The sequence below is a fragment of the Micromys minutus genome (genome assembly GCF_963924665.1).
Source record: "Micromys minutus genome assembly, chromosome: 13".
Taxonomy (NCBI): Eukaryota; Metazoa; Chordata; class Mammalia; order Rodentia; family Muridae; genus Micromys; species Micromys minutus.
This window is the reverse complement of record NC_137982.1, coordinates 32910257-32936243: the sequence shown is the minus strand read 5'-3', so window position 1 is coordinate 32936243 and position 25987 is coordinate 32910257. Positions and strand designations below refer to the sequence as shown.

The 25987-nt window shown below is 41.2% G+C and overlaps 1 protein-coding gene across 2 annotated transcripts in view; it reads left to right on the top strand.

Moving 5' to 3' along the window:
- CCDC148 (coiled-coil domain containing 148) overlaps positions 1 to 25987 on the top strand; it is a gene marked incomplete at both ends in the record, with an annotated part of 183164 nt that overhangs the window by 32373 nt on the left and 124804 nt on the right. For both annotated transcript variants that reach the window (XM_080927016.1, XM_080927015.1), the window contains 2 exons: positions 1798 to 1936; positions 4156 to 4362. In XM_080927016.1, coding sequence (XP_080783142.1) covers positions 1798 to 1936; positions 4156 to 4362 — 346 coding nt within the window. The remainder of the gene's footprint in view (positions 1 to 1797; positions 1937 to 4155; positions 4363 to 25987) is intronic.

Genomic DNA, 25987 nt, shown 5'->3' with positions numbered 1-25987 from the left:
CATTAATAAGGACATGGGCTTTGATTCTGTTCTCCCATTGCTTGTGGGATGATATTGAAGAATTTCTCCTGCTAACTGCTGTTAAAATGCATCCACATTACTGTGAATGAAAATGGCCCTTGAGAGAGGACCAGAGACATTGTCCTTGACAACCTGAGGGCATTTTAAATGCCAAGTGCATGCAGGAAAGCTTTTCTTCTGGTTAATTTCCCTACTTGAAATGTTTTATTTGCAGAAGCCTTTGGCTGTCTGCACATACAGAACCCATCCACTTGGAACCAAAACCCTTGGTGTATTTATGAATGAATTCATTTTAATATTTCTTCTGCATTGGATTATTATGACATACTGAATAGTTTTCTCTTTGTACACCACATCTCACCCTCTTTTTTTCGTTTATATAGAAGGTATGGAAAATTTTCTCTTTTGAAAGATATTTTTTCAAATACTTCCTATCAGTGTACTGAAGAAACTAGTTAACTTTGTATGAGGATAGTGAAATCCCATTAGTTCCACTCACTTAACGGGCATTTTATTTTGTTAAAATGTCAGATATTTTTCAGAGATAGAAAGATACCTGAAAAATATTGAAGTGCATAATTTAAGGTATAAGATCATTGATACCATAGGAATAAACAATGGTGATCATCTTAGATCAAGGAAATATTCATTACTATTAATACTTCCCTCTGATTGCATCTGTATTTGATTATTCTAATTTACTTAGCAGGAATAATAATGACATGCAAATAAAATCAGAATATAAAGAAGCATTAATTCAGTTGATAGTTCAAACTGACAACACAACTTTTGCACTTTGCATAGGACTTTGCTAATACTTTATGCAGAATAAGAGTCATACCTTGCCTAGAGGGGTGAGGACGGTACTAGGTGTGTTGGCACAAGGTGGACACATGACTAGGGCAGCTTGCAGGATCTTGTTTACAAGTGATGTCATGTAAAGGCGCTTCCTTCATCCTCACAATCTTCATTTCAACCCTTGAAACCCAAATAGTAGAAGAGAACCGACTTCTGTAAGATGTCTTATAACCTCCTGTGTGCGCATATACAAACAAACACACATGCATCAAAAAAAATACCCAAATTATGTATTTGGTCATTAGAAACATAGCCCCATTGTTTGTCTTTTCACTACCAATCTGTAGTCTTATCCACAAAGCATGAGGTAAGGAGAATAAAATAAAAGATTATTTGACTTGCCTTGGAGCTCAAAGCACAAACAAATGCCTCTCTCAACTGTCTTTATTTTCCTTTGTATAAAATGTTCATCCATTTACATTTGTGTTTTTTTTCCAGTATAGAAATGAAAACTTTATTGGATAAGAAAAAATATTATCTTTTTAATCTTTATCCTTAATAAGTATTTCCCAGTGTATATCTACTCCATTCACTGGTGATGGATTTTAAAATATTTCTATAGGCAAGATAGAGTAAATATTAAAAGAATATTATGTCTCACCAACATCTTTGAATTATTGCTGAAACTCTGGCAAGATCAGAGCAAGGACCAAAAGAGCCCATTGGTCATGGGCTTAGAACTATGGAACTTAGAACTATGGCTGACATGGTGTTAGCTCACCTCAGTTGAACGTGTTGGTTAATTCTCATGCCCAGCATGTAGTTTGAGGGTATCTTGAGACCAGCTTGAACAGCATAGTGAGATCTCGTCTTCAAAAGCCTCATTTTCTACCATGATCTCCACTGGTTTGAACAGTTTCAAGTCCCTTAAGTTCCATGATTGTTCACTTATGTGGATGACATTTTTATTGCTTCCAGTAACTTCCAATTAAGTGAGGAAGAGCATTGGACGTACCAGGCTGTCTTAGACCAGTATCCTGGAAATCTCCTTGGCAGAAGGGCTCTGTACTTGGACATGTTGCAAAGATATTTTCCTCACAAGTCCAGGCATCATTTGGTGAGTGATTCCAATGATGAATATTCATATCCTATATGCCTGTAAACTGCTGTGTTTAGAGGTCCATAATTAGTAAGACAAATATATATATAATCAGTTAGATAGTGCTCTGAAAATTCTTTATTCCTCCACTATAGAAGATATAGTTATAGACCACAAACCCATGTGGGCCACATTTGAAGCCTGTAAAGTCTAAAGTCCAAGGTCAGTCAGTGCCCACCTGCCTGGATACCTTCTGGTTCCCAGATACAGAACAGCCATTTTAACTCTGGAGGTCACACCATCTTTTATCTGCTTGCTATGGTCGTTCTACCATATCTGGATCTTGCCTGAAACTTGAATGCCTGCTCTCTACCCACAGAACCTTTCTCACTTCAGTCCTATGCCTGACAAAAACAACATTTTTCCTAGACAAGGCCACTAGCCTCCACCACAGCTCTGCCCAATTCCCAACACAAAGCTCACTTCAGGGACTAAAGGTTGGACTGAAAGTTACCTGAGAGGAAATTGGGAAATTATTATTTCATTCTGTAGTGGACAAGACTACAAGAGAAAGAATCTAGAAGTTACCATGTTACTAATGAACTCAATAGTAACTCACCTTATAACACACATGTAACAAACATGTACAGATTTAACTTTTAGATGAGCGGTACTACGAAATATCAAGCACTACACTTCCTGTGAAAGTCCTTTAGTACACATGACAATAGATGCAATTCTATTGTTATCATTAATGTCTGGTGAAGAAACTGAAGACCACATACTACCGTGGTTATCCTCTCCTATCCCACTTAGCCTGCCCCATCCTGCTCTCCACCCCTATGTAGTAAGTATTTAATTTTGGTCTTTAAGTGACTCATTATAGAGCTTTAAAATTTTTAATTGATGAAATTAGAGATTCCTTTTCATTCCCTATTAGGTCTGCCTCAGCAGCTAACTGTCAAGTATAACTCTGTAGATTTTTTATATTTTATTACTATTGATGTGATAAAGATTTTTACATTTACTTTGTACACTGAATTGATTACTATATATTTCCTGCATGGTGCACACTTCCTCTCCTTGATGTTTGACAAATGTTAAGTATATTTTTAGCTTTCTAGAACAAAGCTAAGAAGTTCACAGAATGTGTTTTCTTTCTGGGTAAAGTGAGACTGTGGCCTACTTTATCATGATCCCAATTAATTCCACCTAAAGCACTGTTCTTTATGTGGGTATTACTTTCTCTTGCTTCTTTTCTAATGCCTAGCAACTCAGGGATCAGATAATTTGTCAGATTCAGAGGTGTGGGCTGTACTAGAAGAGTAAAGACTTCTAGCAATGACTCTCACTTCAGAGTCCCTTGCAAGATTTTAGCCAGACCAGGCTCCCTCTGACCCTGCACTTCCCCCATTTCTACACTCCCTTGGGATTCTATATACTTCCCAGGGTTACTATTCACCATGGGAAGAAGTGCCTGCTACCAGTGTGAGAACCCATGTCCCTCATGGGGGTAGATAGAGAACAGGAGAGGAGTCCAGTGGACATTATCACCATATTACTTATAAACATCCCAGCAGCTGAACACTTTAGTGATTACAGTCAAAACTGTGCCTTTCCAAGATTATTGTGGCATTTGAATAGTTTAGTGTGGCTGGAGAGATGGCTCAGTGGTTAAGAGAAATGGCTGTTTTTCCGAAGGACCCAGATTCAGTTCCCAGCATCAATATGGCAGTTAACAACGATCTGTAATGGCAGTTCCAGGGTATTTAACACCTGCGCATAAACATGCATGCAAGCAAAACAAATATGTGCATAAATTTAAAAGAAATAAATTTAGCAAAAATGTGTTATTTGACTGAAGCAATGTAATCATGTAAAATACCAGCATTGACTTAGAAGAGGAATATTTAAAATTACATATGGGGACAGATTGATTTTTGTTTAAGCATTGGCATTTAGAATTAAGATTCACTGTAGTAACTACCTTGACTGCTTCCATCCTACGCGAGGAAACAGAGGACTTAGAAAATTAGGGGGCATCACTAGGTGCCAGTTAGGCAACAGTCTCTGTGAAGAACGGGGTTTGTCTTATTCCTGGTCATGGTGAAGATGTTTGTTCCTAGTTGTTCAAACTCTTTTATTATAATGAATCCTATCCATTTCACAACAATGTTATAAATTACAGGCCTATTTGAGACTGATAATCAGCTGGCTGCCTTCTGTTACCTTTGTAGGTGGAACACGAGAAATACTGTGACCAGTACCACTTTACTAGAGAGCAGAGAAGAATCCTGATAGACAATTGGAACAGGAACAGGAACGACTTTATACAGAAAGCCAGGCTGACTCTCATTGAGGCCTGTGCAGCCCATGAAATGGAGAGCCTGTTGGCTAAGGACAGGAAACGGCAACAGGAACTGTGTGCTGACCTGAAAGCCAAGGTAAGACCCTGCACTGTGTGCTATGAAACAGGTGTACGGTAAGACTCTACCTATACCAGGCCATGGCGCCACACACCAGAGACTAAGGGAGGTGGATTTCTGAGTTGAAGGCCAGCCTGGTCTACAGAGTGAGTTCCAGGATAGGCAGAGCTACAAAATCCTGTCTCAAAACACAAAACCTGAAACAACAAAGAGTCTACTTCTGTTCAAATTCTACCTGCAGATCAGTTTCTCTGAAAAAGCCCATCCTGATGAAAACTGTTGGCTTGAACCATAGGTGCTGCAATTCATTTAGGCAAGGGATGGCCCACAGCCAGTGATTCTATAAAACTCAATCTAAGGTTACCATACTAGAATATTATTACTGAAATTTCGATGGCAACCTCTAGACCTGCGCATAGGTGCCACACATCAGGCCTGGCTAGATGGAGCTGTCTGATGCTGAGCCAGACTCCATTCACACTGGAGAAGCTGGAAAGGTCTAGAAGGAAAGACTCACGTGGAGCATGCACGGGCAAGCTTCATGGCCATGTGTGGCCCTCAGCAAGTGTGGGGTGTTGACAGGGCTTTGCCCCTTCTCTGACTCACTGGAGAGCTGTGGTTGGAAGGCTGGCGTGCGGGTGTCTGCTGCACATAGGCAAATACAGAGGCACTGTCCCCATGCTAGAACTGAAGGCAAGTGCTCGAGTAACTGTGCTTTGCTTTGCAGACACAGGACCAGTAAATGAATTGTACTCAGCTACAACATGATATAGTCATCTTGGTTTCCTACCAAGTCATTTAGGTGGATCACGAGGGCACAACAAGGCAGTTTATTCTCTTAGTAGGAAAAAAAAAAAAACCTGGCAGACATGGTATAGTGAGTAATATGCCTGTTTGCAAACATTGGAGGAAAACGTGCTTGAATGGCATTTTTTTTTTAAAAAGTAGGAAGATCTTTTCACACTTTGTAAGTTTGGAACATAAAAAAGTATAAGTTGTCTCTAGGGTGATCTATCCCAGGCTGTGGAGCCGGTATGTGTTTCTCATCCTTGGAGGCTGGTAGGAAATGCAGGGTCAGGGTCAGGGTCAGGGTCAGGGTCAGGGTCAGGGACAGGGGCAGGGTCAGGGGCAGGGTCAGGGTCAGGGTCAGGGTCAGGGTCAGGGCCAGGGGCAGGGGCAGGGCCAGGGGCAGGGGCAGGGTCAGGGTCAGGGTCAGGGTCAGGGTCAGGGTCAGGGTCAGGGGCAGGGCCAGGGTCAGGGTCAGGGGCAGGGGCAGGGGCAGTGTCAGGGTCAGGGGCAGGGGCAGGGGCAGCGTCAGGGTCAGGGTCAGGGTCAGGATCAGGGGCAGGGGCAGGGTCAGGGGCAGGGGCAGGGGCAGGGGCAGGGACAGTCTGTGCACTCCTAGACTGCCTCTGTTCACTTGCAAGCATAGCCATTAGGCTTTGCACTGTGCTGTGAGTTTGGTACTGTGTGCTGTCAGGCACTGAAGTAAGCTATAGAATGAAATCTGCTTCTTAGAACCCATGTAAACACTGAGATAAGGCACACCATGTACAAAACAAATTTCTGTGTCTAAGAGACTGGCTCATGAATATTTTTTTTTTAAGTCAAGACTGCCCCCTCATGCTAACCACCCTCCTTACACCATCATTGTGGGTGTGTTCTGTCTACCACAAACTATATCTATATCAAATCATTGGGTGCACAGCCTTTAGCCTTCTTAGTGCTCCTCATATCTGCTTGAACCATGTTTCATGTGAAAAGAACTTGTTCTTTTTAATGCCATCTAGCATTTCATTTCATAACAACACAATTTATATGGTTTCTTGAGTTTTGCTATTCTGAACATAATTGAACATGCCTTTCTGAACGGACGTGCTGATTTCTATTGGGTCCTTAGGAGTGGAGTGGGTGGATCACAAGGTTTGAGTGGTTGTAGCTCAAGTAAACAGTGCTCAGATGGTTTTCCCAAGTGGCTTTCCAGATTTTCAACCCACATCTTTCACAGTATGTTCTCACTGCCGCCGCCTCTTTAGCCTTAGCCTGGTGACTAAGGAGTGGGTTAGGAGCGACTCCATGCAATTTTGAGGTGCATTGAAAATAATGGCTGAGAATATTTACTCCATATCTACCTAGTGAACCTTCCTCTCAAGTCTTGCCTGTTTCTCTCATGGGTCTCCTGCTTTTCTGTTCCTCATTATATGTTTTTATGTGTTCTCTCTACAAGTTCTCTATTTTCCCTCAATCCATGGCTTTGTCTCTTTAGTCTTTGAGCAGTGTCCTTGCCTAAGAAAAACTTTTTTTTTTATTCTCCTCTCATATATTACATCCTGACCTCAGTTTCTACTCCTTCCCTTCCCCCACAGCCTTCCTTTGTTGCAGTGAATATTACGTAGAATGGCTTATCCTTTACCTGGCCCCGCGGTCTCACTACGGGGACGCCACTCTAGTATGGAGTCGAACGCACGGACTCTGCCACTAGGTCCGAGCCTCTTTCCAGAGACTTACTCTCACATGCTGCTGGTGGAGATTTGTCTCTACGCCTGTCTCAGCTCTGGAAACCGTATTAGGCTTCCAATGTTATTAGATATTTGGCTACTCTCAAATTTCTGACAGAGTTGAAGATTAATTTAGTTTTGTAACCTGCCGAAGCTAATTAACTTTGAGAAAGCATAATCATTCATAATATCTTTAAGTTGTCACAGCTTACATTTAAAGACAATTCTTTTGTTTTGTTTTTTAAAGTAAACAAAAAGGGTGACATGCAGATTTATGTTAAGATGGTACATGATTGGACAGGAGAAAGATGGGTGGAGAAAGGCCAAGGAGGGGGAGGAGAGGAGGAAGCAAACGGAGGAGATCAAGATGGAACTAGAAAAAGCAGACCCGAATCCTGGTGGCTGTAATTGGCAATAGGTAGACAGGAATATTTTAAGGGATTCTATAGGCCTTTTATCTCACATAGAAGGGCAGTTTATATCTGTGCGCATTTGATGTAATCATATGGTGTAGAGGGTTTGTAGATCAAGAATGTAATATATAAACCTGAATGAAAAGCTATTGGGCCTTGGAGTAATGTTTGTGCCAGGCAGTGGAGGAGAGAAAACACAAGGGCAGTAAACCACCACCCAAGACAGAAACAGCAGGGCAGGCGGAGTGAACTGCCTGGGAAGGAAATTGTGTGGAGAGAGCGGCTTGGACTGAGTGACAGAGTCTGTGCGTTCGGCTCTGTACTAGAGCTGCATCTGCGGATTGAGACCGTAGGGGCCGATAAAGGGATAAGTCCTCTATTTTCATAATTACTGCAACATCCCCCCTCCCAGATTCACCCATTCTTCCTCCCATCAGAGAAGAGCAGGCCTCCCAGGAGCATCAAACAAAGATGGGATAACAAACTACAAAAGCAACAAACAAACAAAAACAAAAAAACAGTACAACAACAACAACGAAAAACCTCCATAGGCACAAACTATCACATCAAAGCTGGACAAGGAAACTCAATAGTCAAAACCACTTAGATCTACATCATGTCTTGAAGATGCTTTCTTTTTTACATTGTGTATTTCTGGCTTCTTTATCAAAATTCAGGTATCCTCAGGTATGTGATTTTACATCTGGGTCTTTGATTCAATTCCATTGATCAATGTATCTTTTTGCCAATACTGTGTGGTTTTTATTATTATAACTCTGTTGTACCACTTAAGATCCGAGATGGTGCTACCTCTGGAAGTTCTTTTACTATTTAGGATTATTTTAGCTATCCTGGGTTTTTTGTTTTTTCATATGAAGTTGAGCATTTTTCTGTCAAGGTCTGTAAAGAATTGTTTTGGCATTTTGATGGGGGTTGTATTGAATCTGTAAATTCCTTTTTGTTAAATGGCCATTTTTACCATGTTAATCCTACTGATCTGTGAACATGGGAGATCTTTTTATCTTCCGAGATCTTCAAAGACCTAAAGTTTCTGTCATATAGGTCTTTCATTTGCTTGGTTAGAGTTACCCCAAGATATTTTGTATTATCTGTGGCTATTGTGAAGGGTGCTGTTTCTCTGATTTTTTTTCTCAACCTGTTTGTCATTTGCATATAGAAGGGCTACCGTTCTTTTTTACAAATTTGTTTGTTTGTTTTGAGTTAGTCTTGTATCCAGCCACTTCATTGAAGGTGTTTATCAGCTGTAGGAGTTCTTAAATAGGATTTTTGGGGTCAATTATGTATACTATCATATCTTCTGTAAATATCAATACTTTGCTTTCTTTCCTTCCAATGCATGTCCCTTTATCTCCTTTAGTTGTCTTATTGGATGAGGAAAACGTTTAACAGTTCTTGTAAGGGCGTATTTTCCTGCCACTCCCAGGAGAAGATATTTTTCTTCTCTTTCCAGCTCCAGGGGATCTGTTTGTGTGCTCTGTGGGCTGACTGCCTTCCCCTTACACACCTCCACTGCCCACTGCCATTAGAGCCTTCTGCTCCCTGGACACTCTGACCCTATTCTTTCTTCTGAGCACTCAGACGAGCACAGCAGGGCCTGAGAGTGGGCACAAGTTCCCCATGCGTCTGTCGCTTCTGCAATCTTCTGTGTTTTCATGCTCTGCTATGTCATCAAAATGTGCAAACCATTAATATTTATCAATTCTTCAGAGAGCTCTAGCTACTGTCTTCCTGCTCCTGTGCACAGTGGGCTCATCTTTTCCAGGTGCTTTGTTACAGGCAAGCCACCTTTCATATCACATGTGTTCTTAACAGGCCTCTGCCCTAACCGGATTATTGCCCCATGGTCTCTGCTGATGGCTTTGTAAAAAAAAAAAAATCGAATGTAGATGGATCAGGCTTTTAAATTTTTTGATGCAAATGTAGGAGCGACCATCTTTTCAACTTTCTGTACCCAAATGGAAGCTAAAAGATTCTAATGAGATGGTATTCGTCAATTTTTTTTATGTGCCTCAGTTAAAATGTTAGCTGATTGTAAGAGGTCATTGTCAAAAAATATCCTATCCAGGTGGGGTCTTTGTGCCTAGTAGTACCCCCACCATAGATAAATGGAAACCCAAAACTAGAGTAAAATTGCCAACAGGTGAAAATCTGATAGACTATTCAGATGAAAATGTGTATGGCCCAGTGGGGACATCTTTCCAGGGACAGTCCAGTTAGCAATCCAGGTGACGGACCTGACAGGGCAGCAAGAATTGGCACTAGTCACAAGCAGGTTTAGTTAGAGCATGTCAGAATTGGCACTAGTCACAAGCAGGTTTAGTTACAGCATGTCAGTGAGCTCAGGGCACACTGCTGTCCTCTCTTAAACCAAATCCAAGACATGGTAGCCTTTTGGTGGTTCCATCTCTTCTGAGGGACTATGCCTGTGCTGACCCCTAATCCCAGTCAGCCAGGCACCAGAGCATCACCTGTACATGTCAGCTGAAGTTTGGGACTAATCAGACTGCCAGAAAGACCCACAGTAACCCCAGGAGACTGCTGACATGCTAGATATCATGATATGTCTTGCCTTTCCTCTTTCTGTGCCTTTCTGTGGATCCTGAATATAGAAGGCTGTAAGACAGGAAAGAGCAGTCATTTTATCATCATAGAGGATCCTATCTACTAGAACTGGGTCCTGGCCCCAGAGAGTGTGCTTTATGACTTACAGACCCCATTCTGCTGAAGTTGGGTCTGGTGACAGGAGAAATGGGGACTCTGTAAGTCATAAAATGGGGTCTGTAAGCCATTAGATGCTGCTTGACTATACCCCACATATCACAGTGTCCAGCGTGTCAGCAGTCTATTAAGTGGCCCCTGCTCTCCATAAGGTCTTTCTGACAGTCTGCTCAGTCCCAAACTTCAGCTGACACGTGCAGGTGGCACTGTGGTGCCTAGATGACTGAAAGCAGGGGACAGCACAGGCTTAGTCCCCAAGAAGAGAGGTGACCACAAAAACTTACTGTGTTTTGGATTTGGTTTGAGCGCTTGGATTTTCCAGAGGTAGAAGACACTGTGGGGGGTGGGCCTGGAGGAAGGTAGTGAGGTCATGGAAGGGAACTCTGCCTGGGAAGGGATTGATGCTCTTCCCACAGAGTTTTTTGCTCATGTGAGCATGTGCTGTTTTAAAGCGAGGCATGTGCTCTCCTGCATGTGGTCAGCAGTCTGCTTCTCTATCATGAAGTGATGCAGCCAGATACCATCACTAGGATACCATTGCCACTCTATTAGAACCCTCCAGCTATTAGAATTGTGCAACCAACAAAATTCTTTGTAATTTCTTTAACTTCTGCTGTCATAACAACAGAAAATAGACAGGGGTGTGTGAATGCACCCTTGTGAGTGAGAAGAAAAAGTAGAAAAATACAGACACAAAATCATGCTGAAGTAGATTTTATTGTCTTGCATATACAGTGTTACCTTTGGAATTTGCATTTCTTTAAAAAATTTATTGGATGTTTTCTATATTTACATTTCAGATGTTATCTCTTTTCCCCCAATACCATCCTCCCCTCCCAGTGCTTCCATGAAGGTGCTCCCTCTCCCAAACACCCTCTCCCACCTCAGTGCCTTGACATTCCCCTACACTGGGAAAACAAGTCTTCACTGGACCAAAGGCCTCTCCCATTGATGCCAGAAAATGCTGTTCTCTGCTGCATATGTTACCTGTCCTTTTTCCCTTACTGCCTTTTGTGTTCTTTCTTTGTTTTGAACCTTTGTTGTTTTGACTATTATGTGTCGAGAAGAATTTCTTTTCTGGTTCAGTCTATTTGGGGTTCTGTAGGCTTCTTGTATGTTCATGGTCATCTCTTTAGGTTAGGAAAGTTTTCTTCTATAATTTTGTTGAAAACATTTACCGGGCCTTTTAGTTGGGAGTCTTTGCTCTCTTCTACACCTATTATCCTTAGGTTTGGTCTTCTCATTGTGTCCTGAATTTCTTGGAGTGTTCGGTTAGAAGCCTTTTGATTTATGCATTTTATTTGACTGTTGAGTCAATGTTTTCTATGGTATCTTCTACCCCTGAGATTCTCTCTTCTATCTCTTGTATTCTGCTGATGATGCTTGTGTCTATGACTCCGATGTCTTTCCTAGGATTTCCAACTTCCAGGTTGTCTCCTTTTGTGATTTCTTCATTGTTTCTATTTCTGTTTTCAATTCCTTCACTTGTTTGGTTCAGCTTTTCTGTAGCTCTTTAAGTGATGTGTTTGTGTGTGTGTGTGTGTGTGTGTGTGTGTATTTATTTATGTATTGGTGTTTTTTCTTCAACTTCTTTGCATGTGTTCTCCTGGCTTTCCCGTACATCTTTAAGTGTGTTTTTTATGCGCTTCTCAAGGAACTCCATCATCATCATGAAGTATGATTTTAAGTCTAAATCTTGTTTTTCTGGTGAGTTGGGATATCCACTACTTGCTGTGGTGGGAGAACTGGGTTCTGGTGTTGCCAGGCTGTCATGGTTTCTGTTTCTCAGATTCTTGCACTTGCCTCTTACCATCTTGTTATCAGTGACACTAGGTGATCTTGTTGTCTCTGTCTGGAGCTTCTCTCTCCTATGGGTCTGTGGGCTCAAGGTCTCTGGAGGGAGATTGCTCCTGGGTTTTCGGCTCTCTGGGTAGGCTGCTGTAAGTTCTGATGGTACTGCCCAGTCCTGATGCAACTGGGCTGGCTCTGGCCTTGGGTCAGAAGTGTCTGTTTCCAGGTAGCACCACTACCTGTGCCCTGAGAGTTCTGCGTCGTCTTTCCTGGGATAGTCAGTGGAGAGGAAGTGTGGACTTACCAGTGTGCTCAGGAGTGAAAGCCCTCCTGTGGCTCTTCCGGGGCCCAGCAATCTGTGCGCAGGCTGCCAGTCCTGGAATTTGCATTCCTAATGAGAGACTCAGACTCAGTAAATAGCTAGGATAAAATCTATTATAAAAGAAAAGAAATAAATCTATAAATTGTACCATAATTTAAAATGCACAGTTATGCTTGCAGTTTTTTTAACATGGAAAAAGACAGGAGATTTATCTCTTCACTATTCTACTACAGATCCGAGAGCTGAGCCCTGAGAGAGAAAGTGACTGCCTAAGGTTCGTACTAGCTTGAAATTCAGCACAATCTATCTTGGCCCCACACAGGTTTGCATGCAAGAACACCACAGAATAATAGAAGGTATTTATTATACTGTTGGCCCCAGGTGTGCTATATATTAGAGCCACAGAATGTGGGAAAATATACTTCATTGTAGCATAAATTTGACCTTTCAAAAACTAATATACTAGCTATAATAAACATCAATTAAACATTTAACCATAATTTTGTTCTCGGACTTAGAATTTAAAAGTCTTTGGAGGAGTCAGATGGATGATTTATATCTTAAGAAAAGTATAAGAGGAGCTTTGGAATGCTAAATGCCCATTCTTTGACTTTTTTGTGTTCTGACAGTAATGGTTGCTATAGCAACGTGGAGTTGGTTAGGCATCCCAGTCTCAGGATGAGATGGGTGAAGCAGGTGCTCATAACTCCTGCTCCCACAAAACCTGCAGTCCTCGTTCAGCTCAGACCACCCTGTTAGCTCTACAGGTGATGAGTCTATCCTGTCTTCAGAGCTCAACTGCTTCTCAGAGATGTCTCATTAGTGACCTTTTTTTGTCTGTTTGTTTCCATGCTGAGTGATCACATATTGCTGTGGAAAGGAAAGCACTCCCTAGACTCTCATGCCAACTGGGAGGTTTGCCCCTCCCCCACTGCCAGCTTCTTCTCTGACAATCAAGATTGGACACCTCCACTTGCCGAACACCATGCACCCAGATGCCCAGACTCAGTGACAAACATCTCCTTGTTATTAAGAAAATCAGACCACTGGGAAAAAAAAATTTACCCCTATTCCATTCCCCCACACTGCACATCTTTCTGCTCTTGGTTGTGGCTGACTCCTTGTCCAGGCTTCCCATGTGAATGCAGTGAGCAATGCCTTTTGGGTATTTAGGTCCAGTTCTCCCTCACATTTGCTATTTTCCCACGTGACACTGGAGCCTGCTGACTATGTACTTTCTGTATTTCTTGATTTTTTTTTAGTATCTTCATTTACGTATAGACCATTTCTTCTCCAAGAAAACCTCTAGGCTAAATGTTACCCTCTGTACCATCACCCCCTTTCATGTGAAATCAGCCTTCCTATGTCATTTGACCTGGTTCTCGGACCTCTCTAGGCTTTTTTGTTCATGGTTACATGTGGCCTAATTCTCCAGAAGTTTTCATCCTCTTCTTGTGCTCTGATAACTGCCCACCTTCCTCACTCCTGATTCCTTTGAGTTCTATTAAGGGATCCCCGCTGTCATGTCAAGTGTCTCCTTGTCTGTGCAGCTCTAAAGCCCTGGCATCCTCTGGGTTTCTGCTCTGGCTCCTTGTTCTTGTTTTATTCCATTGCCAACTGAGAACCCTCATGACTGTACTTTTCTCAGATACTTTCCCGAACCCCAAATAATTCTCTCCTGACTCTGTCTAGCGACATGCTGATTATATTAATTTTAGAAGAGCCCAGATGCCTCAAAACCAACACCAAAAATGAAAACAAACAAGGTAGCAGAAGAAGGAAAAAGAGGAGTTGAAGGAGGAGGAGGGTGGAGGAGGAGGAATAAAGGGTGAAGGAAAATATTTTTTTTTCTTGGTAGTTTTCCAGGTCCTCAATAAATTGGATATGACTCTTTCTTTATCTTCCTTTCTCAACACCCTCCACTTTACAGTTTGCAAGTGAGGAACTTCCTCTGTTCTCCTGCTACTGCACAGTACACTGTGCACTCTCCTGGCCCCCGTGTGGTTCTCTGGTCTCCCTTTGCCGGATTATATGACCACCTTTTAAGACTTGGCTCATATGTACACTGAAGAAGACTTCATTGAGTCTGTAATTTGATTTAATGCATTCTTTCTTCTCTCTGGCCTTGGCACCTATCTCTGGCTGGCTAGTAAGTATGATTATAGCACATTGAAGAACCCAGCTCACCAGCACAGCTGCCAGTGATACCCCATTTTCTTTATTTTGGGTACTATATAAATTCCTCCTCTTTCCTAATACATTTTTTCAGTGCCTGAACTATGATAGGTCCTCAATAAATTCTCTGGAAGTGAAGTGTATAAGCTGCAGGCATTTTTCTCACTACCTCCTAATACTGTGATGTTTCTATTACCTTCTTTCTTCTTTTACTTTATTTATGAGGAAGCTTGCTGTAGAAGCAAGTATATCAGGTGCAAAGTCATTAGGAGGTAAAGTATAAGATTTAATTACCAACACCGAATATGCTAAGATGTTAGATGTAGTTTTAAAAATAAACCTTGGCTACCCATAAAACTGGGATGTATGGTTGTGAACCAAATCACCCGACTCTCAATTTTTTTTTTCCTTCTATCACATTTCTGTGCCTCTGTTTTTCATTTCTAGTTGGCAGAATGACCTGGCCATGAACTCCTAGTAGTGATGGGAATTAGACAGTGTGAGTTAGACAACCACGTTTTGAGTAAACATCATCTGAGCTTACAAACCCATGATGGGAGCCCCTCACATCATCAGTTCCCTCTGTCCCCTCCTCTTACTTCAGCCTCCTGTTGCCGTTGGAGAATAACCCTGGCATTGGGGTCCACCAATGAGACGCGAGATACTCAAGTGCAGATGGGGAGTTTTCTGAGTGTAATTTGAGAGGTGATGAATAACTGCTATCAGACTGAGTTTCACTCAAACCATAAACTAAAATTTAAAAGGTTTTATATGTATTATTTGGCAACCATGCATATGTAAGATCCATGAAATAAGAGAAGCTTTGAGTATGAGCCCATATTCACCCCGAATTTCATCATGAGACTATTTTTAATATGGAATGGAGAGAAGAGTAACACAAGCAGAGAAGAACGTTATTGATAGGAGACTCTGGGATACACAGAGAGCTAGGCTTAAGGCAGATAGGATTTTAGAGGTTAAGAAGGGATTTTAGAGGTAATGAACCTCTAAAACATGTATAGAGGCAACCCTTACATCTTTTTCCATCTTATAATCTCTGAACATATATGGGGACTGTTAACAGACCAACAGGTAATAGATTCTAGATAGCTGGGAACTGTACAGTTTTGTACAGGTTTGGAGTTGAAGTTCTAGCCTGGCCCAAGTAGGAAATCAAGAAGCAGAGACCTTTAGCCAGAACTAGGGCTAAGCTTCAATTTTCAAAGCTACCTCCAAATATGACTTAGTTTTTCTAGCCATGACCAACTTTCTAACAGTTCTATAACCTTCTAAAGCAGGAGGATCATTGGTTGGAAACAAAACATTCAAACACATGAACTTACAGAGACATTCCCATTTAAACCATAACACAGTATATGCAGGAACTGATTCTTCTGACACAAAAGACCCTACCTCAGATTGCCTCTGAGACAGAGGTGGTCCTCAAGGCTTAGCTACCGGCAACATGCCTAAGTGACCACAAACAGGATAAAGGATGCTATCACCACACAGGAACCCTAATGGGCATACATGCCATTTACTTTATGTTAATTTCTTGCATCATCTCAGGGAATACTTGCTGTGTAAAAAAGTAGAAGTTGCATCTTACATTTTAGTGACCCATACATAAAACACTTCCTTGGTCAGATAAGGGTAAAAAAGACAAGAATTGGAGGTTTTAGTTGTCTTTATGAATTAAAGATGCAACAGTTTTTTCCAACTTATGACATTTACTTATTAATGCTTTGGCATGATTAGCTGTGCCATCATTAACATACTCAATGTTAGCATGGCGCTCTTCTTTGTAGGCTCTAAAGTGGGGAGGCATTCATAAGGAAGTTCCCTGTGGGGAATATGTATATGTAACATTGAGAAAGGCAAGGGAGTTCCTAGGAACCCTCTGATCAATGCCAGGAAGTCTTTCTTTGGTCGCAGCAGCAGATAGAATTTTCTATATGCACCTGTTTTGCACTGTCTGTGGCTCTTGTAGGGAGCTAATTAAAATTCCATGTGGTTTGGATACTTGATGAATCTACATACTATTTTCAAGTAAAATACTACAAGTAGTCCAACTTTTAAAATGCCTTGGTTTTTAAAGCTGATTTGTCTGCATTGAGTCTAGTTTATAAAGCTTAAAGGAGGCTGTACATTTTTATGTTTTTTATGATGAGAGTCTTATATCTCAGTGGCAAGTCATAACAATATCTCACAAGATGTTTTGCAAATGAAGATACTTGATCTAGAATATAGGTGTTTGTATCTTATTGTGACTGTGCACAATAAAAAAAATAAGTCAGTCGTAATACCAAGTTCTGGAGAATTAAGGAGGGAGGAAAGTCACAACTTGAGTTGGAAAATCAGGGTTTTAAATATACTTGTGGAAAAAAAAAACATGTTTATTTAAAGAGAATCCTAAGTGTGTTTGATGGAACAGAACAGGCTATCCAGAAACAAAGCCAGACATCGTAGCTTTGTTGATTTCCACCAAAGACACAAAGTTAATCCTAAGTAAACAATTGTACACCATTGACTCTCCATGTTACACACAAATGACCCTCAATTCATGCCGTGTGTCCTTACAAGACATGATTCAAGGATCATAGACCTATGTGTAAAGACAACATGGGAGGAATTTCTTACAATTTTGAGTTAGAAAAAGATATCTTAGACATGACACCAAATGTATTATTTCTAAAAGAAAAATAATAATTAGACATTCTCAAAATGATCCAAAGACACAAACAAGAGACTAACACATCAGGCTAATCAACAAAAGAATATATTTGTATACATAATGTCTAATGAAAGACACAGATACATTATTTATAAAGAATTCTCAAATATTAATGATAAGAAAATAATTAATATATATATGTTCTGCTTGTGCAATATGAATGCATGTTCATATGTATATAGGTATACAAGTGAGTCTGCACATGGGTTTGCAGGCATGTAGAAGTATGAGGTTCTGGGAGGGTCTTCCTTAATTGCTTTCCATAATATTTAATGACACAGGATCTCACTTGAACCTAAAGCTCACTTGAGTCTGGCTTTAGGGATCTTGTCCCTGTTTTCCAAAAGCTGGAATTACGAGCAGGCTACAATGCCCCCAGAATTTACATAGGTTCTGGACATCTAAACTCAGGTTATCACTCTTCTGCGGTACTTGTGTTCATTGCTGGTTTCTCCTTAAACGTATGAAGAAAAGAACATATTTTTAATTCATTTTTTTTGACCACTCGTGGATACCCATCCTAAGCCATACCGTTCTCAGTAAACACCGCTGTAACCTGTACTATGGGAGGAATTTTGTGATACCCATGTATGCCCTCTGATAAATTACTTGTGTTTCACACTACTCCCATCTTTGATGTTCATGATTAAGCAGCTTGTACTATAAAATCTGATAATGACATTAACTTAGCTGAGTAGTTGTACATGAGACAGTCCCCATTTTCATTATGCCAGGACCCCCCCCACCTCTGTGTGTGTGTGTGTGTGTGTGTGTGTGTGTGTTTGCGAAAGTGTAAAACCCTTTTTCTCTGGCATCATCATACTAGGGAATCATTAGGCACCAAGTAAGGGTTTAATTGTGTAGAAAGATTCATGTCCTGACTCCTTGCTTTTACCCTAGAGAGCATGAGAAAGCTTTTATCGAAAGCATCTTGATATAGTATTGATGGTTTACAAATTTGCAAGGATTATCTTTTAATGTGTCATTTATTTTCATAGATCTTTTTGGGCAATTAAAAAGAAAGTAAATTTATCACTTACTAGAGAAAATCTCTGCTTCTCTATCATTGATATTCAAGTACATCCCACGCAGTGGAGCATCCTGCGGTGTCAGCAATGTCCTCTTGGTATTGGCTATCGGGCTTGCTCTGGCCCAGATTATCTCAGTTAGAGCATTTTCCTTATGGTCTATGTGAGAAAACCCCCATTTTGAAACCATCTAAAACAACCATCTGAGTCTTTCGCCTGTATTGTCTCATTATAACCATTAGGCTATAGTGGCTTAATGCAAAGTCTCCTTCTCTGAGTGAGACTAGGAAAGGAGGAAAGCTAAACAACAACGGCAACACAACCCTGAGAAAATGCTCTGTCAGTGCCTGAGGCATTTGTAATAAAGAGAGTCAAGTTTCTGAGCATGAAAGAACTGCATGAGACAGTTAAAACAGCTCTTCCGGGCTCTTTGCCTAGTTCTTTATGTTCATAAGAATGGGATTTGTAAAAAAGCACACATTGAATGCAAGAGAATTTGAGAGCAGCTAAGTTGCTTGTTATTAATATATTTTTCTGATTTTTTAAACAAAATTATGTTTCTTTGACAATAACAGTGCAAGTCATTAATTTGCTCATTCAACAGCAGGCTTTCGTCCACCCCACCCTTTTGTGTTCAGCACGATTACAGGGACAAGGCATTAAGAGAGGAATATGACAACATCCTCAGGAATCTCAGCTTCCTGTACAGGAGACAGGGGACATTGATGCAGTCAGCTCAGTGTATGGCGAATCCTGTGGGAGAGAGCTGATAAAATTCTTGGAGAAGTGGATGGAGGGGAGGGGTCTATAGGAGGGGCTGGATGTAGTGGTCCACACTGAGGAAGCAACCAACTAAACAACAAGCCCAGAGAATGGTGTCAGATTTGTAAAAATAGGCATGGAGGACATTCTGGGCACTGGGAATTAATAGTCAATCTTTATAAACAATATAACAGGGTATTAAATAGTTTGATGTTTCTTCTTTTTAACTTATAGGTCTAAGAGAAAGAAAAGACAAGTTAAAGAGGCGCTAGATCTTGCAAGGCCTTGTGAACAATGATAAAGCGATAGCATCCTAGTGTATGTGTCTGTGTGGGGAGCCACTGTAAGGTTTTGGTAGCGGAGGGACAGACTTTAAGGTAAGTGAGAACTGGGATTGGTGAGGATAAAGATAAAGTTTATGAAAAATAGATGCAAGGGCCACCGAGCACCCATTGCTCTAAGGTGAGAGATACTGGCCACCTGCCCTATAGTGATGCTAATAGAGAGGAAGGAGCAGCGCGCATTTAAGAAATTACTCATGCAGGACTAGGTGAGGAAGAAGAAAGACCCAAAGGTGCCATGTTTCTGCTGTCCTTACTGCATGAATAAAAAAGAGGAAGGATGGGAAAATTTGTTCATTCATTGACTATTTAAGTGAGTGCAGATTTTATGATAGCATTCCACCAAGTACACAGGAAAGAATCCCAAACTCCCAAACCTTGCGCATTTTACCTCCATTCATCGCGTACGTTTGAGTGACGTCCTCGATGAATGAGCAGTGTGTGTGCATAAGAGAGGTGAGCACTGAGAGCAAGGGAGAAAAAAAAAAAAAAAAAAAAAAAAAAAAAAAAAAACTAAGCAAAGTACACAAAAATTGTCAGGGGAAGACGGTTAATAGTTTACAGACTGGAAAACCTTGAGACAGTGACAACAACCACATCTTTAGAAAGGTATGAAGAAAACACCTAGCAGAAATTCTGCCTACACAAAAGGAGCTGTGAACCTAAGGGTCTTGTCTGTGGTGTTTAAGAACAGTGTTTAGGCCAGTTGGGCTGATCGGGGGATGGCATGAGCGGGTTTAACTGGCAGATCCTTTTGGCTATTGGTTTAGAGTAGACCGGGAAAGAATGACCCTGGCAGACCATTAAGAGACTGGACGTAATCTAGTCTGATGGTCAACGCAGGAAGTCTATGTGACAGTCTTACTGCCGGATAGGATTCCAAGCTACTGATTTATGGGGACTGTCTTCTCAGCGTTCTACCATCCCCCTACCACATCTCCCCTGGGCTTCACCCCAAGTCTTGCTTCACATCTGTCCCTCAAACATCATCACTGGCCAGTTCTCCCAACATGCTCTCTCCCTTTTTTCTTCTCCATTGAAAGAGTCGAACCTTTCTCATACCCCTCATTAGCATCAAAGTTTTGTTACAAGTATTTCCCTTGGGTTTACTACTGTGGGAGTCTCCAAACAGGGTGTTTTTTAAAAATCTCTTCCGTTATTAATCTTTTGTGAACAGAATCACATAGTATATTAAAGCATTGTACAAAATATCTTTAGTTCAGTGTTTTGTTCTGAGTAGCTGTCATATACAATAATATATTGGCCCGTTTTGCTGATTTTTTTGTTCATCTTTTCAGTTATTCTTTCTCTCTCTGTGGTCTAGGCTTTTGCTATTGACAGATGTTTGGGTTATTTTTTAACTAAAGGAACCTGGTATCAGCTCTTCTTCATGCTCCCAGTACATCTTTCTATAGTATCCATGTCTATGAATGAGACGTGAATCACGGGGGACGTGTACCTATGACTTTGAATGGTATTAGCCACCCTTTCATCCAGGGTCTGAACCAGTCTATATTTATAGCACGGATACATAAAAGTTCTTGCTCCTCACCCTTTCGTGTCTGATCTTTGTTTTTAAACCAGTTTTCTGGATATGTTGTAGCATTTACCACAGTTTTGACCTGAAGTCCCCCAATTTTTAACCGAGTGCCTTTTAGCTTGCTTAGTGGTGACACAGAACAGTTTTCTTTACAAAGTGCACGTGTGGTCAGCATGAGCTGGACTCCGCAGGTTATTTATGAGTATAATGAGTAAAGGGTGTGAAGTTGGGAGTGAGAGGGAGTGGAATCCACAAAGGAGAGCTGGAAGAAGATGGTGTGAGGGTCACTGAGGGAGCTGAGTGGAGCAGTGGGAGGGAAGGACATGATTGATACATATTGTATACATTACTTGAAACATTCAGAGAGGAAAAATATTATTTAAAGAAGAATCTGTCAGCCCAAGTTTTCCCCCATCATTTTCCTATGTATTTATTATAAATTTTTACTTGATCATTAAATATTTAAGACACATTGGGTTATATGTGTTTCAGGTATACTTGTATCTCATTTTCTTTCTGTTAGGAGTATCTGTTCATTAAGAATTTCTAGTTTTAATATCTTGAAAATGTTTTGAGACAGGGCTCAGGCATAGCAAAGACTCATAACCTTTCCTGACTTTACTTCCTGCTGAGAAACTCACATATATCCTCATGCTCAGCCAAGTTTTAAGTTTTCATGTAATAAATGTATGCACCATTGTTCGTTTTTCTCAACTTTTTGTTGATTCTTTCTGAGTTTCACATCCTGCACACCAATCCCCCTCATACCCCCAACCTCTTGTATTCTGCACTTGTAACCCCTTCCCTCAAAAACAAAAACAAAAACAAAACAAACAAACAAAAAAAAAAACAAAACAAAGCATAGAAAACATCTCAACATGGAAGCTGTACTGTGTCCCAGTATGTTCCACAGTGTACCCCTCTGTCCACACATCTTCACTGACAAATGTTCATTGCAATGAGTCATTGATCTGGTTCAAGGCCTCTGGCTTCTGCCATACCAACAAAAATCAATACTGGATCCGCTCCAGGACTCCTCCCAGCTATCCTGTTGTTGCCCTGTGTCATGGAGCACCTGTAGCTTTGGATCAGCAGGAAAAGCCCTTCCACCTGCTCCAACAGTTCACAGATGATGATAGACTTTGGGGAGGGCCAACTCAAAGTCCTGGCTCTGGGCCTGGGTGGTGGCTGAGCTGGCCAGCCTGCTGGCTCTTCTGCATCCATAGTGCCCAGTTGATCTCTTTAGCACTGTTCTGGCTAGCCGACTCAATGCTGCAGTGGGGGGGGGGGGGCAGAGTTAGCTTTTCTGCTCATATGCCATTGGGCCAGCTTATCTGCACCCACCTACACCACCAGAGCCAGTTCCCCTCTGCTGCCTAGTCAAGTCACAGGGCTCACTTTCCTAAGTAAAGCAGCTGGTGAGGGACAATGCCAGCTCTTCTGCTTTCACACCCTTAGACTCTACTGTGCCTTTCCCACCAGGACCAGCTCCATTGTGCTGTCAAGATGAGTACAGGGACTGCTCTCCTAAGTGCTGCAGCCAGTGAGGGGCAGGGCCAGCTCTCCTGTTTACTCTCATGACCTTGGAGCTTGCTTTCCTGACTAGTGCAAGTGGCCAGGTGTCAGGGGAGAACGGAATAATCTCTTGGACAACTGGGCATCCTTTTGATAAGAAGTCCAAGTCCACACCATATACTCAGGACTTTGGCCTGATCACCTATGTCCCCTCCACCAGGGCCAGTTCTATTGTCCTGCCCAGGCGAGCACACCATTGTTTTTATTTTTTTTTCAGTTAATGCTTTTGCATTTTGTGCAAATAATCCTTTCTTATGTCTACATTTGAGTCCTATTTCTTTGAAGTCTTCTAGAAGCTTTGCTTCTTGGACCTTGATGTTCAGGCCTGTGATCTACTTGGAACACTTCCTTAGTGGAATAAAATACAGGCCCATTTTTACTTCTTATCTTAAGGATGCCCAGTTGTCCCAGAGCTTATTCTGTCCTTCCCCACTGCCCGGTAGCTCTGTCCGTACCAAGAGTGAAGTGACTGTGAATGTGGGGATCTATTTCCAAGCCCTCCATTCTGTTTTATTCTTCTGACTGTAATCACGGGCTGGTGCTATTCCATCTTAATTTCCTTAGCTGTATAATTGTAGAGTAAATTTCGCTGCCTTGTTAGTCTACCTAATTCTCAAGTCTTTGCATTACAGGCTCAGTTATTTTTTTAACTTTATTCTTATTTTAAAATGTTAAATATTTCACACAATATATTTTGATTATATCACTTCCTTCCCCAACTCTGTTTGAATATGCCCATACAACTTCGTGCCTTCATATTTGTTATAAATCCCATCAAGTCCAATTTGTGCTGATCATAAACTCTTGGATGTGTGGTCATCCAATGGAATACAGTTGACCTAATAGGGGCCCCATCTTAAAGGAAACTGGGTCTCTCCCTTGTAGCAGCTATTAATTATCAATATATCCTTATCTAGGGGTGGAGTTTTATGCTTACCTCTAACCTTCTTGTGATGGTCTCTTCCTTTTGCCTTAGGCAAGTGCTGTAGATACCCCGTCATGGCTGAGCACTCATCAAACACTTCTCAGCACTTTGACTAGTTATGAGTCTGTGTAGTAACTTCTACTCTGACCAGAACTGATATTAATACTAACCTATATCCATAAACATAAATATGTTTAACGGGCACATTACGTCCATTTAGCAAAGAATCGAAGTAGCGTGTCTACTAGAACCTGTGACTTCTCTGGCCACACTTTTTGATCAGGATTATAGAACCAGGATGAAGCATCTCCTGTGGAACAGATCTCAAATCCTATCAGAAAACAGCAGGTTTGAATGAGAATGGTTTTCATAGTTTATTTATTACATTATTTATTTCACAGTTGGTAGACTGTTTAGAAAGGATTAGGAAGTGTGGCCTTTCTTGAGGAGGTGTGTTACTAGAGGTGGGTTTTGAGGTCTCGAAGGCTATGCCAAGCCCTGTCTTGCCTCTCTCTGCCTGTGAATCAGGATGTTAGCTCTCAGGTACTGTTCCAGTGCCATGCCTGTCTGCTCTGGTGACCATGGATAAACCCTATGAAACTGTAAGCAAGTCCCTAATGAAATGCTTTCTTTTATGCCTTGGTTATGGTGCCTCTTGACAGCAATAAGACAGTCACTAAGTGTTGCATCAGTAGTGCTTACATCCCAGTCAGTAGTGTTCGAAGCTCAGGAAGGTCAATGATGACTTTTCTCCCAGCCATGGCATAGAACCTTCTAGAACAACAAAGGCTAGCCAACAGGGAAGAAGTTTCCAAGCCAGTTTTTATTAGATTTCTCTATGTCCTTCAACCAAAGAATATGGTATCTTCCTCAACAAGGCCTTATCTTCTAGTTCTAATGGGCACTAAGAGCAGTGCCAATATGCTGTACTGTTTTGAAGGCTCACTAAACAGTAACTCAGAGCCCAGCCCTGGCGTGAAATTTTTACTTAATAGCCTGTGTCTGCTGGGAACAGCTTTATCTACTCATATCTCTGTTAGAACTCCTGAAACTTTTTATTAGCGTGTTGACATTGAGTAAAATGATGGATTTCATAATTGCATTTTCATACATCATGTGCTGTAATGATTTTCATTTCCCATCATTTGTGGTTATTATAGTTTTAAGTTCTAGATTTCTATTTGCTTTTTACTCCCACGATTTTGAATTCTTTGCTTAACAATTTAAGTTCAACTTGTATCTTTCTGATCATAGCATATATTTTTGTTTTATAGACTGTTTCCGGTAATTCTCAAAGTTAACTTGCTGCCCTCTCTGTTCATCTTTATGCATCTCGTGCTCTGTCTATTTGATAGTTACTGAATGAAATAAATATTCCTAGAATCTGATGCCAGACAGCAGCATCCTCTTCCCAGAACACAATCATCCTTCTTTCATATTTATGAAAATATTAAAAGCCCAAGACCAAAGATTGAAAATAATCCCCCCTTTTTAAGGCAGCATCTCACTGTGATGTCCAACCTAGGTTTCAAGTGCCAAAGGTTCCTGAATCACTCAAATTATCTAAGGCCTCAGCTCAGGGGTCATTATTTTCAGGCTTCTATCTTAGTGCACCCGGGTCCACACCCTGTTGTAGCCTTAAGAATTTATTCTAGATACCTCTTCCCCCCCCCCCCCCCCCCCGTGGTCAAACTAGGCTCCAGTGGAACGGCTAATCAATGACTTTGTCCTACCTGATATTTCTGAGAGCCACCTCTCTTCCTCTCAGTGGTGACTGTAAATGTGCTTACCACTTAGCTTGTGACAAAAGCTTCGGCTTTAAGAAGCCATCAAACCTCCAATACCGTTTAGCACATAACTGCTTAACATCTGGGTAGTGTTAGTGTTGTTAATTTTTAAAAATCTGACCGGCTATGTTTTTCAGCCATCTAGAAGAATGTTCATCAGTCACGATTGATTTCACTTTCAAATAAATTTAATTATATTTTAAGAAGAAAATCATTACTTCCTGCAGACTGCATGTGGGTTTAGTTATGAAGGAATACCCTAGTGACTGAAGGTTATAAATACTGGAGCAGTGGGTGGACCACTGATGCTAGTTAGATTGTCTTGGCCCCAGTTATCTGTAAGTTCATTAATATGGAACAAGTTATCGAACCCTCCGAGCCTCTGTTGCCTTTGCATAAAGTAGAAAATAGATATAAAAGCCCCGCCTCACTGTGCTGTATTGAATGAGGCCGTCTGGTCTCTGTAAATCACACAGCATCATCCTGACCTTTAACGAACAGCTAGTAAGATTTAGTTATGGCTTTCTCTATTGGGAAGCCATTGGAGGAAAGGTCAGGAGTAGAGATTTGGTGAGGTTTTGGTGGGTTACTGTGGCCAAACAAAGTCCAGACCCTATGTGACTTCTAACTGAAGCAAGAACTACAGATGAGATTTGTCTGTCTGTCTACCTATATTTGTCTCATCGTCATCATCGTTGTTGTTGTGGTTGCCATCCTTCCTCCTCTTCCTCCTTCTCCAACTTTCTTCTTTTTTTTTTCCAATTTTTTTTGAGACAGAATTTCTCTGTGTAGACCTACTCATTTTGTACCATAGGCTGGTTTTGAACTCAGAGACCCTCCTTTCTCTGCCCTCCTAGCGCTTGGATTAAAGGCATGTGCCGCCATCACCCTGCTGCAAAAGGCATTTTAGTGCATCTTTTCGCATTGGGAGGAAGATTATATCTTTTGCCCCTTCTAAGGAGCTCAGACAGAAGTATAGAGTTTGATCTCTGCCCATTTGAAATGATAACGAA